This window comes from Tamandua tetradactyla, chromosome 5 (assembly GCF_023851605.1).
Source record: "Tamandua tetradactyla isolate mTamTet1 chromosome 5, mTamTet1.pri, whole genome shotgun sequence".
In the NCBI taxonomy this organism is placed as follows: domain Eukaryota; kingdom Metazoa; phylum Chordata; class Mammalia; order Pilosa; family Myrmecophagidae; genus Tamandua; species Tamandua tetradactyla.
In genome coordinates, this window is record NC_135331.1 from 169,224,609 (window position 1) to 169,239,803 (window position 15,195).

The window sequence follows — 15,195 nt, forward strand, 5'->3', positions numbered from 1 at the left end:
TGTTCATCCCTGTCCATGTGCAAACACGGCATATTCTTTGATTCAAGAATTGTATGCCAGTGATGCTAATGACTTGTCCTATTAGGCATCCTGCTAGGTCAGGTGCTGGGAGTGCAGAGGTGAATAAAACCCAGGCCCTTATCACAAGGAACTTATGGGGACAGACACGTGCTTTTGTTTTTCTAGCAGTGGTAAGGCATTTGTCCAGGCATCCACTTTCTTAGTCCAGTGGCTGGTCAGAAAGGCAGCTGTGGTCAAAGAACAGTTTTCCAAGAGAAGATCTGTCCAATAGCACAATATTGAATGGACAATCGATGTCAACCATTGAAGCAGCCAAGTTGGACATGTGCAATGTCTATTTTAAGTAGAAATAGAGGTTTCCTGTTGATGTCACTTAAACATTCCTCATCCACCCCATTATGCTTTTGACTGTTGGGGTAACCACTGAAGATTCATCAGGTAAATTAGAAAAGAGACAGCTGGGCACAACAGCTCATAAAAGGAGAAACGCCCAACCTCCCACTCACTCACAAAATGCTACTTTGTGTTTTCTAAAACATCATTCTAATTTTAATTAAAAAAAAAGATGGTTCCCCCAGAGATGTTTTAAAAACTATCATTTTCCTTCTGAGGTTTTTGCAAGCTTTGCTTCTGTGGTTTTGTGATGTCATAAGCATCCTGAATAAAATAACATATTGCAAATCATGGGGTGACTACATGTCTTGTGTGTAGTCTCTGCAAGACAAGTGCAGTCTTATAGATTTCTAGGCACACAGAGAACATTTTAACACTAAACCTGATTACAAGAGTACTTCTATATTTAAAAATTCACACAGACACAAAGTCAATTAAATTTTATTACAACCAAGAATATAAAATAAATGCAATGTAATTTATTTTAGTTTTAACAGTCATTTCAAGAAGGATGTCAGGACAACTCAAAAGCGATAACACTCAGCTCCAAAGCGGCAGCTCGTCCTGCACCCCCATGGTGCAGGCTCATGGTGGGTGCAGATGGCTCAGAGCGCGCCCCTTGCAGTGGAGCATGGAAAGTGTACACAGTTGTCTATATAATCATAGAAAGAGAGATGCGTGCATAAAATTACTGAAAAAGGAGACGAGGACAGGCACACTTCACAAATAGGAATTATGAGAAATACAAACTAGGGCAGTTTAGAAAGGATATAACTACATAACATATAAAAAGTACTTTAAATTGTTGTTAAAAAGGACATCTTTAGTCCAGATTTTGTGTAATACTTTTAGTGTCTACACAGACAAATCTTTAAAAAAATTAAATAGTATTAATTTACTAAATATTTAGGAGATAACAGTGCATTAAGGATTTTTTTTCATATAATACATACATATCACTCCTTCGCAGTGATAGCATAGAAGAGTAAGTATGGCCTTAGGTACAACACATTTTTAAAAAATCCTAAAACAATGAACTTTGCTTTATGGTATTCGTGTTTATCCTGGAAGATTATGGGGACCTAAACTGCTATGTTTTCTACTAAAGATTACTCGTACTTGAATCCTTCAAGCCTCTTCTGGCCTAACTGCTACTGCACTGCCTCTCTGTCTGACCTAGGAAGACGTCCTCACAGAATTAAGGGTTTGTGATTTTTGCAAAATTCTTTCTTCATTGTATAGTTTCTGCTATATCAATTTATTCAGAGCAGATCAAGCTGCAGTTTTTATTCATCACTGCTTCTTTTCCCTTTAGTAGAGAAAATACCATCAATTTAGAGGCATATAATTAGGGTTACTTCACCAGGAATGAGGCAATGAACATGCAGGTAAATGTTGTCCTTTTCCATTCTTAAACTGTTTTTGTAAAAGCAAAACAGCAGTGCAGAAAACCAAAATTCTAAGTCCTAAAGTTCCAAAACCACACACATAAAAAAAATATACATGTCCCTGGTATTTGTGTTACTGCATGATCCACTGCATCACCAGGGTTGCTTCAGCCTCAGCCCTGCCAACCAGGATGCCCTACCCCTGACCTCATTTCTCCTGTGACTCTAAAATTCCTTTTCCCAAATACACATCTTGCCAGAAATCCAACTCAAAAACGGAGTTGTAACACAGAGAGCCGAAAACTTTCACTTTGATTCATTCTTTCTTTTCAACGACCTCCCCTGGCCTGGGGACTGCCATGGGTGGTGTATGTCCATGGAAGAGTGGCTCAATGTCCCTCAGGGGACATGAATGTATCTAATGATCTTTTGAAGAGGAACATGGTCATTTGGGGACCACAAAGGTAAATTTTAACCTCAAAATGCTTCACAAGTTTCCTTAGAGGTCCCACAGTTTTAGGGTCCATGTGTGTTAAATGCTTTGTTCTCCTTTATAAATTTTGGTAATCTGGAAAAGGAAATTACCAAAATTATTTCAAAGGGCATCAGAGGTTGTCACCAGCCCTGAGGCAAGAACAGAGGAGAAAAGGCCCAGTACCAGTGCAGTGACCAAGAAATCCTGTCTTCTGTAATGGGGATTTCTGACTATGTCTTGGAGAACCCAGTGTTCTGTGGGGAAGTGAGAAAATCTCCTTAACAGTTTATATAACAGTTCTGCAGTAAAATTCATTATATACATACAAAGAAAACAGGGTATCCTGTCAATGTTTGAATACGTATCACAAGGGTTGTATGTCAAAGTTGCTTATAAAGTATTAAAGGGCATGGCATTTTGGTTTTTGCATATATTTGGGTTTGTCTTTTTATTAAATGTAAGTTCCCCTTGAAGGCAGGAATGAAGCTTCTTCTATTTTCATTATAATTTCCTACAACCCTTAGTAGAAGCGTTTTCTGTCTGTAACGGCCAACTGGTTGCCGAGAGGCTGCTGTGACAGTTGTAAATATACAAGAATGCCTTCTTTGATAGTTGACCTCTGGCTTTCTCTAAGGTAGACAGACATAGAAAACTCTCCATAGCACTGTTTACGATAAAGCAGAGTTAGGAATAATACCTTTATCAAGTAGGTTTAGAAATAAACAAAAGGACCTTCATATGGTTAAGAAGGTTTTACCTATAAGTCAATCCCATGGCATAAACATCCCAGAAGACCTTAACTTGTCACCAAATCAATCTTAGGTTCCTTAATGCAAGTATGTCTTGGCCTTCCTTTGTGTCTTCCACCCAGTACGTGCCGGGCACAAGATGAGAGGGCAGCAAGCATCTGATGACGACAGCTCTGGACAATGAGGCTTCAGGATACAGGACAGAACTTTATACAGGTAGCTGCATTATACAGAGGGCTATTCAGTTCTTATTTTAAAAAATGGAAGGGGTAAACTATCATGGAGACAATCAGAAATTCCATCAAATGGAGCATGTCAACTGTTTCATCTTCAGTCTTGATGTGTCACTATACAGTCTTTATTAAGAAGCATTATTTTGCTGAGATCAGTTAAGGTCCTTTGCTGGCTACGGTATCACATCAATAGTGCAAAATGTATACTGGCTTTTGTCTAAAATCTTATTTTACTTCTGTATGGACCCAGAGTATCATAACCAGGTAGATAAGTTCACAAAGAATAGTAAAAAAATGCATAAAATTTGCATATACAACAATCAGCTATTCTTCTAGCTCAAGAAAACAATGTTTAAAACAAGGCTGGTGCTGCTAGTAGCATTGAGAAAAACACGAATATCTTGCCCCTTACATTACAATGGGAGCTCTAAGTCTTTACATTACCTTCTGATTCTGGGGAGGAAAAGGTTCCTTAAACTGGCCAAGAAAGAACTCAGCCTCTAATTCATAGATAATGGAAATGCAAAATTCACGTTATCTAGTACAGTCTTATACTATCTGCCCATAGTTTTTAGGCACAATTATTAAGTTTTCTCCTAGGGGCAAAAGAAAGCATTCAGTGCAATGAAAAGCTTCTTGATAGAACTGTTTCAGTAACAACAACAAAATTATGCATACATAATACATACTTTAAACGTGAATAAAACCTAAATTTTTAACATGCTTTAAAAATAGTCACTCTATGTCTAATGCAAATATGAATGGAGAACACTGCCTTTTTATTTTAAAAGCACATTAATTTCAGGCTTCTAATTGAGTACCCTTGATTATTTAAGAAAGTTACTCAAGTTGACCCAGACGTGAAGAAACCAACAGTTCTTTAGCGAAGTCAACTTTTCGTGTATAATACACATTAAAATCTTTTCCTTCAAAGCGAAGTCATATATCCTTTTAGCAACGTTACTCCTTAAATCCTAGTGCAGTTAAATCTTCTCTTCCAGCTTTTTGGTGTGGGTCACCAGAGGACTGTATTTCATCAAAACTCTTGAAACCCTTTTTGAAAGTAGAATTAGCTATGTGAAGATTAAAATTATAATTTGTAATTACTGAATATTATTCAGATAAGATGGTGATTCTGGGAACTAAGTTCCATATGAATGCTTATATAAAAATTACAACAGACTTCAGTTTTTCATAGCATAAAGCATAGTAACTGCAAAGGTCTAGGCTGTTTTTGGTTGTAAGTTCACTCTGTCCCACCATTTTGTCTTTTTATCAGACCTTCCCTGAAACTAGATAAATAAAAACATAACAGTAAAGTACTTTGGACAGTATTAGTTTCTGTTTGAGACGTCCATGGGCAAAACAGTTTATATGCTGTGAACACAACACATCTTAAAAAGGTGCATCTTTACCTGTGTTGCTAATTCAGTTCATGTCATATAAAACTATACACTACTGGAATCCTGTTTCTAAAACATTAAAATACTATTAAAAGAGCTTTGAAAAGACAAATCATAGTGATTGCTAGAGCATGAGAAAGGTGCACCAGGAAATCCTTCAAAAAAATGCTGAAGGTTACAGAAGTTAAGTGCTGGAATTAGATCAGACGCTTATTAGAGAAATCACAATGCAACACATGCAGGGGGAAGGTGTCTGGGAGACTTCACAAGAATCCTCTTTAAGAAAGAAGAGCGATCGGTCCTGCAAAATGCTCAGGATTATCAAGTTTTCCTCCTAAACGTGTGAGTTTTAAATCGGCATCATAGGTTGCATTTTTTGGTTCTTTTCAATGCAGACGTCATATATTGCTGGAGTCCAGGAGGGCTGGTTGGTCAGTACCGGTGCGCCTGGTGAGAGGGGTGGTACTGAGCACTCTGCTGAGAGGAGGAGGAGTAGCCCAGCGCGCTCTGGGACTGTGACTGTCCCTGGACACTGCTTTGGTAATTCAGACGTGAACTGGAGTGCTGGGAGAAGGAAAGAGGATAAGGAAATTAGGGATGGAAGGAGAGAATGGCTTGAGATTTAATCACAAAAGCAGGGGGAAATGAGTCATTTTCATCATCAGGCTCTTGATTTGAGTCCAGGGTAGCTGGGAAGCTACCCTGGCTTGTAATATATTGTGCTTATTTGAAACCACAGCCTCCTACCACTGTAATCATATGTTCTGACAGGCACAAAGTTTGTCTGGGATTTCCTTGAGAAATAAGCTATACTGGCAAAGAAGAGCAGAAGGGAAATTTATGCACTTTAAAGTATTGATAAGTTTTAATAAGTATTTATAAGTATTAGTAAATATAAGAGCTTAAATATATGCTCTTTTTTTTACATGGGCAGGCACTGGGAATCGGACATGGGTCTCCAACATGGCAGGCAAGAACTCTGCCTGCTGAGCCACATGGCCTGCCCTAAATATAATATGCTCTTTATATTGACTAATTCTAGGGTCTGATTTAACCCTTCACATAACAGAGATCTGCAAAATAATAGTCAATCTGGCACATCTAAGCAATGGTATTCCTAATGTATACCAACATGCTGTTACGTTTTCTCATTATCTATAACACAAAGCTGTGATTAAGAGATCATTATTTTTAGAAAAAAAGAGTTTGCAGAGGTAGAGGTAGCATGGCATCAGCAGCAGCATCTGTGAGACAAAGCAAGGCTAGGCCGGATAGAGTGTGGCAGCAGTAAATGTGTTTTATAAGCTTTAGGTAATAGTTAGAGGAAACCAAATACATGACTGACCTCAAGAGAAGGCAGAGACAAAAGTATTTCAGTTCAATATGTTTTTATCACTTTAAATGAGAGATTCATCATGGTACCAAAGGCAAATATGAAAAACTATGTAGAAGGCACATTCAGCTATAGAATAAGACCATGGTACCTCGTTAAAAATAAACAGAGCTGGAACTAGTGTCTCTGGCTATGCTCAGAAGGCTGGGTCTTTCTTGAGCAAAGTGGGAGCAACCGTACATAACAGAATTATTACTTGGAGTTAAAAATGTAATGACCTTAAGGTGGCAATGGGGGTCCTCTCCTAAGTGCACAAAGGCTGCCAAACTGGATTTGCAACATCTGGTCTAAGATAACAGTGTAGTAAAATAGTCTTGGTCAAAAACAACTGGGTTAAAACAAAACAAAACAAAAATGGCTATGCTCCTTCCTAAGGTATATAAAACTCTGACAGGTTGTGTTGGTGGAAGAAGCCTTTCAAAATTCCAAATTTTAACTGCATGCTTTATGTTGAAATTTGCTATGAAAAATGTTTCCACTCACAAGGCAACAGTGGCAATTTTTGCTATTAAATATAATGTAGACATACACAAATCTAGTATGTTGCATATCTTTTCTAATAACATTTTTTTAAGACAGAAAAAATGCTAATGCCCTATTTTAATTGTACTTGCTTATAATTCACTGATGAAACACCACAAAGCCTTGTCATTCTACTAATGGAATGCACGAAAAAAATAGCAGAAGTTCTACTTAATAGCAAAGTTAAGTCTAGTCTTGCATAAATTGAGATAAAAGTAACTCAGAGAGGGCAGGCAATGGTGGCGCAGTGGCAGAGTTCCCGCCTGCCATGCGGTGCCTGATCATGCAAAAAAAGTAACTCAGAGAGAAAAACATACTATATTAGCCTTTCTTTGACATTCTGAAAGATGGATATTCATTTTTCATTTTAAAACGTGTTCATGATGAAACTGAGATCCAAATATAAGATGTTTTATTCTTGAAAGGGCCTAATAGAACTGGGAAATATGCGAGAAAAGGAAGATAATGATAAGAGTAATGACTTGTAATTGTTAAGCTATGATTACTCTCTTTTTTTTTGTAAGATTTTTTGTTTGTTTATTTTATATGCAAAGAGCTAGCACTGTTTTTTAGCTGGGTAGATAGATGTCTTGGATAATTCATTCCAGGAGGATCACTTAGTACAACTTGATAAAGCCTCTATTCTTCATATACTGGCAGGAGCATTGCAACACATATTTAGACCATTATTTCCAGATCTGATCATGCAGGTTTGGGCAGATACAATATGTGTGGGGAACCCTGGTCGAAATATTCCTGGGTGACTCCAGTAGAGCTGCTGGTAAGGCATCTTGTTTTCAGGGATACAATGAGGCAAAAGGGGACTATGATTATTTCTACTTTAGCAGGTTAGCAAAAACAGCTCTTCAATACTAGTTGCAAATCAAGTGCAATGGAGACTTCTCTCCCACCACCCACCCCACCTCAAGCTAGTCTCTCCAACTAAAAAGCTCAAATATCTATCCATTTCAAAGATGAGCTGCTTTATTCTTAAGCAGATAGCACAGTAAGGACAAAGAAAAGCATCGAGTTTGAAAGAATAGGGGGAAAGGTAATATTTAAGTAATCTGTCTATAACTATAATCAGGATAATTTAATATAATCAGAGATACAAAGAAGAGCCAGTATATAGCAAGGTTTGTTGCTTATATAATAGGAATGAACTAATATTAAGGTTTGGGAAAAAACTGAATTTATAACAAAATTCAAGGATGTCCATGACTACTACCCAAACAACAAACTGCTTTCAGTGGCTCAAAACTGAAGCCAAGACTTTGTTTGGGGTCATGTAAAAGAACTTTTCAGAAAAGTAGTGTGTAAAAACAGATTAGTTTAAGATATTCACAATGTGAAACCGGTTTAGGCAGCTCTTTATTAAGTTGTTTTTGTTCATGTTTCTCTTTATCCCAGCTCCTTATCACTGAGTTTATGGCTCCCTTGCCTGAGGTCTCTTTTCTATTTTCTCCATCCTAAATGTTCCTCCTACACCAGTTCTCCGAGGGATTATGGTTCTAAACCTTCTTTTACCTTTCATTTAACATTTCCCTTTTTCAGTCTTTTCTTAGCCTGTTCCTCTCTCAAAAATCTTTTGTTTTTTTTTTTTGTTGTTGTTGTTCTTAAAAGATTCCCTTCTGTTTTCACAATGGGTATTTTTACTTCTCTCTCCAAATACCAACCCTCAGCCTCTTTCTAAAAAAAATTTCCTTTATTAGTAATACAATTGGAGCTTTTTTTATTTTAATACCAAAAAATATTTTATAGTTTCAAAATAATTTCTGAGACAACTATTTCTGAGAAGTCACAATCTTATCCCCTTTCTCTTCTATACCTATGCAGCTACTTATAGATTATTTCCTCCCAGTAAAAGCATATCCTTCTGAAACATGCTGCTTCTTTTGCCCAAAGTAAGCCTAAGCTATTGCCTCCCTCTCTCCCTTTCCAATTGCTTATCTGCTTTATCCAGGTATTTCCCCCCACCTAAAGCTGACAGGTAGCTGTAAAGGTAATGATTAAATTTTCTCAGGATGTAGGGATAAATGAGTCATGAAACAAAATATCTTACAATTACACGAAGTATGACAAAAATCTTCATTTTCACATAATGCAGATAAGAATGCAAAATCTGTACAGTGCTACTTAAGTCTAAAAGAATCTGTGATAATATCTAATTGAATCTATCTGGTTAATTTATTTAAACAACATAATTACATGGAACCTAGAATAGGGAATGAGATCTTGTTTTTCTGTACAGGTTAATGTAATACCCAATACACTCCAGAGCATTTTGGGCAGAAAATTTAAAAAGTACTTGCAGAGTCTCCCTGAGGGACAGGGGAAAAATGTGGAAATACTAAACTTACCCACCTAGGGAATTCCTGATATTTTCTCAAGCATTAGGGACTCCCAGTTTAATAAGCCAAGACCTCACTCTTAAGGCTTATTCTAGTGAAATTTAGTTCTGAAATGGTGAAGCTAAGCCTACTTATAATTATGCCCAAGAGTCACCCTCAGAGAGCCTCTTTTATTGTTCAGATGTGGCCTCTCTTAGCCAGCTCTGCAAATAAACTCAACATCTCCCCCAACGTTGGATGTGACTGGGTGTTAAGTCTCCCTGGCAACACAGGACATGACTTCCAGGGATGAGCCTGGCCGTGGCATCCTGGAATTGAGAATGCCTTCTTGACCAAAAGGAGGAGAAAAGAAATGAAACTAAATAAAGTTTCAGTGGCTAAGAGATTTCAAATAGAGCTGAGAAGTCATTCTGGAGGTTGCTCTTATGCAAGCTTCAGCCAGAAACTGCTAATTGCCACAGTATGCCAAGCCCCCACTAACAACAGTATTCCTAGAGAATACTCTGGGCTCTATCGAAGACTCGATAAAGATATACAGATTAAAAAAAAATCTGTATAATGAGTCAGAAGTCATAATCCTGTGTTAGAAACCAATTTCTTAGTTACTCCTCCTCCCTCTCATTTCAGTCTTCAGGGATATCTAGGCAATGACCATTTTAACTTCTTAGTGCTGGAAAGGAATGTTGACCTTTTTGGGGGGTTTTTAGAGGAATGAAACTTGCTGATGTTCTTGGAGAGACTGCTATCTCTGGGTTTCAGGGCTTATCTGGCATAGGAGAAATCTGGAGGCCTTAAGTTTCTGAAGAAATAAACTTACTAAGAAAAACCTTTATTGAGTCTTCAATAGAGCCCAGAGTATTCTCTAGGAATACTGTTAGTGGGGGCTTGGCATACTGTGGCAATTTGCAGTTTCTGGCTGAAGCTTGCATAAGAGCAACCTCCAGAATGACTTCTCGGCTCTATTTGAAATCTCTTCGCCACTGAAACTTTATTTTGTTTCATTTCTTTTCTCCTCCTTTTGGTCAAGCAGGCATTCTCAATTCTAGGATGCCATGGCTAGGCTCATCCCTTTTTTTAGTTTCCAGTGTATTATAATAGCTAGAAGGAAATACCTGAAATTGTTGAAGTGTAATCCAGTAGCCCTGATCTTTGATAGTGATTGTATAAGTACACAGCTTTCATTGTGTGATCATAAAAACTTTATGACTGACACTCCTTTTATCCAGTGTATGGGTGAATGAGTAATAAAATAAAGGCATTAAAAAAAAAAAAGATCTGTGATAGATCTGTTTTCTGTTTCAAAAATCATGAGCCCAGACAAGAACAACATTCAGGGAGTACCTGATAATCTGACTGCATGACAGGCCCCCCGGAGCTTGCGCCTGAAGGCCCCAGCCTGGGCTTCTTGCTGGGTGGCACCTGGTTGAGGCCAGCGTCCTGGCTGTGTTGCAGCCCCGCCCCAGCACCCGCAGCCCCAGCCCCTCCTGCAGTCCCATTGGTCTGGGTGCTGTTCTGCTGCGGGGGAGGTGGTGCTGGTGGAGGGGCTGCTGCCTGCTGCGGGGGCGCAGCTGGCTGCTGATGTTGGTTCTGCTGCTGTGGCTGGTTCTTTTAATAGGAAAAAAAAAGTACACGGCATGAAACTAAATTCACAGTAAATTTCATTATTTGATATGTGCATGTAGCTGCTGATAAATCCAGGGAGCAACATGGGACACCAAAGAGACTGGAGCAGCTGGAGGAATACAGCATCCTCCAGTGGTCAAAGAACCCAACCCTGAACATGTCTCATTCCCTGAAGTTCATTTAAGTTGCACAGTAATTCTCTGAATCAGTCACCAATATCTCAGTCAAGGCCAAAAGGCACATAGGAAATAATCTTGCACTCATTTAAAACAACTGTAAGTAAGACTTTTCATCGTGATTTTAGGAAAGTAGAGGAGTATGGGGAGAGCGCTGATAATAAGCAGTTATGATAAAAGAACAGGGGGATGCTTTGATAAGCCAGCCTGCCTGAAGTAATGCTACCAACACTGAACAAAGAAAAAGAAAGAATTAGGTATCAGGGATAAAATGGGCTATAAAACAAACCAGGAGTTCACCAGGAAGTTCATTCATTTAGCTGCAAGCTTATCATATTTCAGATTTGAAGGTATTCCTACAATCCTTAAATTTCCACAGAAACTAAAGTAAAAACATAATTAAATAAAAGGCAGCTAAATATATAGAAATTATTAAGTTATACTTCCCTAACGTCCTTTTGCCTCCCTTCCTCTCTGTAAAGAGCAAAGTATACCACGCACTTATACCTTGTCACCTTTCTCTTCAGGTTCATCTTCATTAAGGAATTCTCGTTTGGGATAAGGAATCTGGCAGCCAGCAAATACACTAAAATCAATTTTTAAAAAAGAAAAAGGGATACATGTCATGGCCTAAAATATTGACCACGTTAATTTAAAAATTCTACTTCTTTTCTTAATAGAGTTATGTTCTCCTACTCCTCATGTATGGCTATTGTTTACTGGATGTCTTCCAACACAACTTGAGCAATAATTAGTTTCGGAAATTTTACGTAATTGAGACTTTCAATAACAAATTTAAACAGCAGTTAGGTAGTTGACATATATGATATAGAAATTTCTCCAAACTAACTTCATCAGTACCAAAAAACAACTGAATTTGCATTTATGGCAAAGGAAAAGAATTTTTTCTCTAAGAAAAGCTGTACTTCTAATAAATCCAAGAACAAATCATACACTTGAGTGTAAGGAAATCCAATGATAAGGAAATAGAGGATGTGTGTTTTAGTAGACACACCATGGAAAACAGAATTTTAAACTTTCATTTAACTTGGAAGTTAAGGGTGACGTCTCAAAAGAAAATATTTAAACTTGGTTTAATCTCTCTGATCTGGTGAGGATCCCATCTATTCTCAGTTTAGTTTTTATCTGTAAAATAGATTAATGGTCATTTCTAAAACAGTTATTCTTATCACACCTCTCTACAGCTTTGCTTGTTTCTAAATACAAATGCTACTTTCTTTGGTAGTTTTTCTCTCAGGTATTATCAATAAAGAGAATAAAAATTGTTTAGTAAAAGTGTTTTTTTTTTTCTTTTAGCTGTCATACCACATTCTCACTCTGGAGCAAAGGACACAGGAACAGGAAGGATACATACTCTAATGTTGGCAAGGGATCCTCCTGAAAATAGGGATCCTGCAGAGCCTGCTCTGAGGTAATTCTCTTGGTTGGATCCATAGTAAGGAGTTTCTGCAGCTAGAGTAACACACAAGAAATCGGTAATATGTGAACAACATGCTGACCCGTGCATTAACGTCTGACAGGATTAACATCAAATACAGTTCACTGTATAATTGGTATGTTAAACTCATTTATGCAAAACTGGCAGAAATCATCAGCATTCAAGCCCTTTTAGAATTTTTGTTTCTGCTGATAAATCTTCTAAAAAAATTCAGGCTGGAAGTTAAGGGTGACGTCTCAAAAGAAAATATTTAATTTTGCCTCAGCATCCACCAATTTCTCTTCTTTCTAACGAGGAGGAATAGCTGGGACAATACCATGATAAATAGGGTGAGAGGAGAACTGTGCTAAGATGAGACTTCACAGTCTGGGAGAGAGGCACCTACCAAAAGGAACACTTTGCTGTCAGGCTTGACCTTGTGTTTCTCCATGTACTTGATGAGGCTACTGTTGGCGTACCTGCAAGGACATGGACAATCACACGTCATTGGGAACACTCACACAGTTCATATTTCTTAATGTAAAGCCCCAAGGTTGGGGTTCATATAAGGCCCGTGTGTGTAAGCCACTGTTTTCTCTGATTAAAAAGGAATACCATCCCTGATGTTGGGAAATGTGTGAATAAATAGGAATTGTTACAGACTGTATGAGAGAGCTTATATTGTTACAATCATTCTGGAAAATAATTTTGCAAAAACCACTAGAGTTGAAAGTAAGACAAACTGGAAACAACACAAACCTCGATCAACTAAAGAATGGGTAAATAAATTTTAAATATACACAGGATGAAATGTTATACTATAGAAAAAATGAACTATAGCTTTATACATAAGGTTGAGTGGGAAAAAAACAAGTTCCTGAAGATAATACACAGTATGATACTATTTATATAAAGTTCAAAGACATATTAAACTGAACAATAATTTATATAGAGATACATACATGTTATAAAACCTTAATGAAAAATGGGAACGACAAACACAAATTCAGAATAATGGCTGCCCTTTGCAAGGATGTCTCAGAGAGGGGGACCCTCAGGGTACCTCAGTGATCTTAGCAATGTCTATTTCCTAGGTTGAAGGGTGAGGAGAATGGTACTCATTTTATTCTAAATATACTACTGTTATATTTTTACCATGTATATTCTCTCTTGTATAAGAAATACTTCAACTCTAAAGTGTCAAAAATAGTATATTCATGGGAGAAAATTCAGAGAACATAGAAAAGTATAAGGAAGAAAATTAAAATCATTTATAATCAAACTCCTCAGTGATAAATAACCACTATCAAGACTTTTGATAATTTCCTTTTGGAAATGTATATGATACAGACAAACACAGGGAGATTTAAAAAAATAAAATTTGGATCATAATATGTAAATGGTCTGTAGCCTTTTTTACTTGGTATTGCTTCATAAACATGTTCCCTTGTCAAATACTCTGTAAGTTTATTATTTTTAGTGGCTGTATACCTCCTCTTGTTACTTATGTTGTTTGTTTCATGATGACTATGAAATGAGGAACCTTGTAGGTCCCTGTAAATCTGGGGTACATTGGATGGAAGCAATGTTGCAGAGGATGCGAGAATCAGAGGCCCTACTGGACCCTGACTCGGTCATTACCAGCTGTGTGGTCTCGAACAAGCTGGTTAACTGCTAGTAAGCCTTAGATTTCACATCTGAAAAATGGGGATGATAATTATACTTACCTCATAGAGGGGTTATGTGGAGCCTATGGAAAATGTAGGTAAAAAGCTTGGCACTATGCCTGACACATGGTAAGTACTCATCTATCTGTGGCTGCTCTGATTACTTCTACAGGATAAATTCCTGTATAGGTCGAAAAGTATTACATGTTAAAGCCTTTTCTATGTTTTCTAGAACTTTTCTTACATTAATGTGGCCCTTGGACCAGCAGCATGGGCATCACCTGAGAGCCTGTTAGCAATGAAGATTCCTAGGTCCCAGCATGGAGTCTGTATCAGAATCTGCATTTTAACAAGGTCACAGGTGATTTGTAGGTATATTGCAGTTTGAGAAACACTCATTCTCAACATAGTGCACAAGTAAAAGTGCTCATTTTACTGCACTCTTGCCAACACTAGGTATTTTCATTAAAAAACAAAACAAAACAAAACAAAACATTCCTTCAAATTCAGGGAAAATTTTATTGGTGAAGTAGCCACATGGAAAGAAACCTTAGTGTTTAGGTAGAGAGTCTGTTTACATGTCTTTGGTCTTTATATTGAATGAATGTTCACATGGTGCTATGGGTTGAATTGTGTCCCACAAAAAGATATGTTGAAGTCCTAATCCCCCGTACCTGGGAAATGACCTTATTTGGAAACAGGGTCATTACAGTTGGACTTGGTTAAGTTAAAATGAGGTCATGCTGGAGGCAGAGTAGGCCCTTAATCTAATAAACCTAGTGTCCTTATAAGATGAGGAGAAGAGAAGCAGACAAGGGGAGAATGCCATTTGATGACTGAGCTGGAGAGCACCAAGAATTGCTGGTCTCCACTTGAAACCAGGGGCCTGGAAATAATTTTTTCTCATAGACTTTAGAGGGAGCCTGACACTTCTAACACCTTGATTTCAGACTTCTAGCCTCTAGAACTGTGGGACAATAAATTAGTTGTTTTACTGGTGCTGGAAAAGTCTGTGGTACTTTGTTACAGCAGCCCTAGGAAACTATGACACTTGGGTGAATACTCCAGATTTTAGGTTATTTGATATAATTTATGATGTAATTTCATTCTTGACTCTGAGATGTCCTATGCCCAGTCTTGGAGTCCATCTACTTGAATCTATTCTGTTTGGGGTACGCTGTACTTCTTGGATCTGTAAGTTTAAGTCTTCAGTGATAATTTCCTCCATTAGTTTTTCTCCTCTTTTTCCCTTCTCTTTTCCTTCTGGGACACCCACAACATGTATATTCATGTCCTTCATGTTGTCATTCAATTCCCTGACTCCCTGCTCATATTTTTCCATTCTTTTCCCTATATTTTCTTT

General features: G+C 37.7%; 1 protein-coding gene across 3 annotated transcripts in view; it reads right to left on the reverse strand.

Moving 5' to 3' along the window:
- Nucleotides 1–839: 839 nt before the first annotated feature.
- Nucleotides 840–15,195, reverse strand: part of CDK19 (cyclin dependent kinase 19) — a 213,780-nt gene continuing 199,424 nt past the window's right edge. The window contains exons 9-13 of one of the 3 annotated variants that reach the window (XM_077162654.1): nt 12,572–12,644; nt 12,103–12,200; nt 11,235–11,313; nt 10,270–10,533; nt 840–5,226 (exon numbers count right to left, since the gene is read on the reverse strand). In XM_077162654.1, coding sequence (XP_077018769.1) covers nt 5,095–5,226; nt 10,270–10,533; nt 11,235–11,313; nt 12,103–12,200; nt 12,572–12,644 — 646 coding nt within the window. In that variant the 3' untranslated portion in view covers nt 840–5,094. Of the gene's footprint in view, nt 5,227–5,265; nt 6,343–10,269; nt 10,534–11,234; nt 11,314–12,102; nt 12,201–12,571; nt 12,645–15,195 lie in introns of those variants that run through there. The other 2 variants (XM_077162655.1, XM_077162653.1) reach the window with 2 other exon arrangements.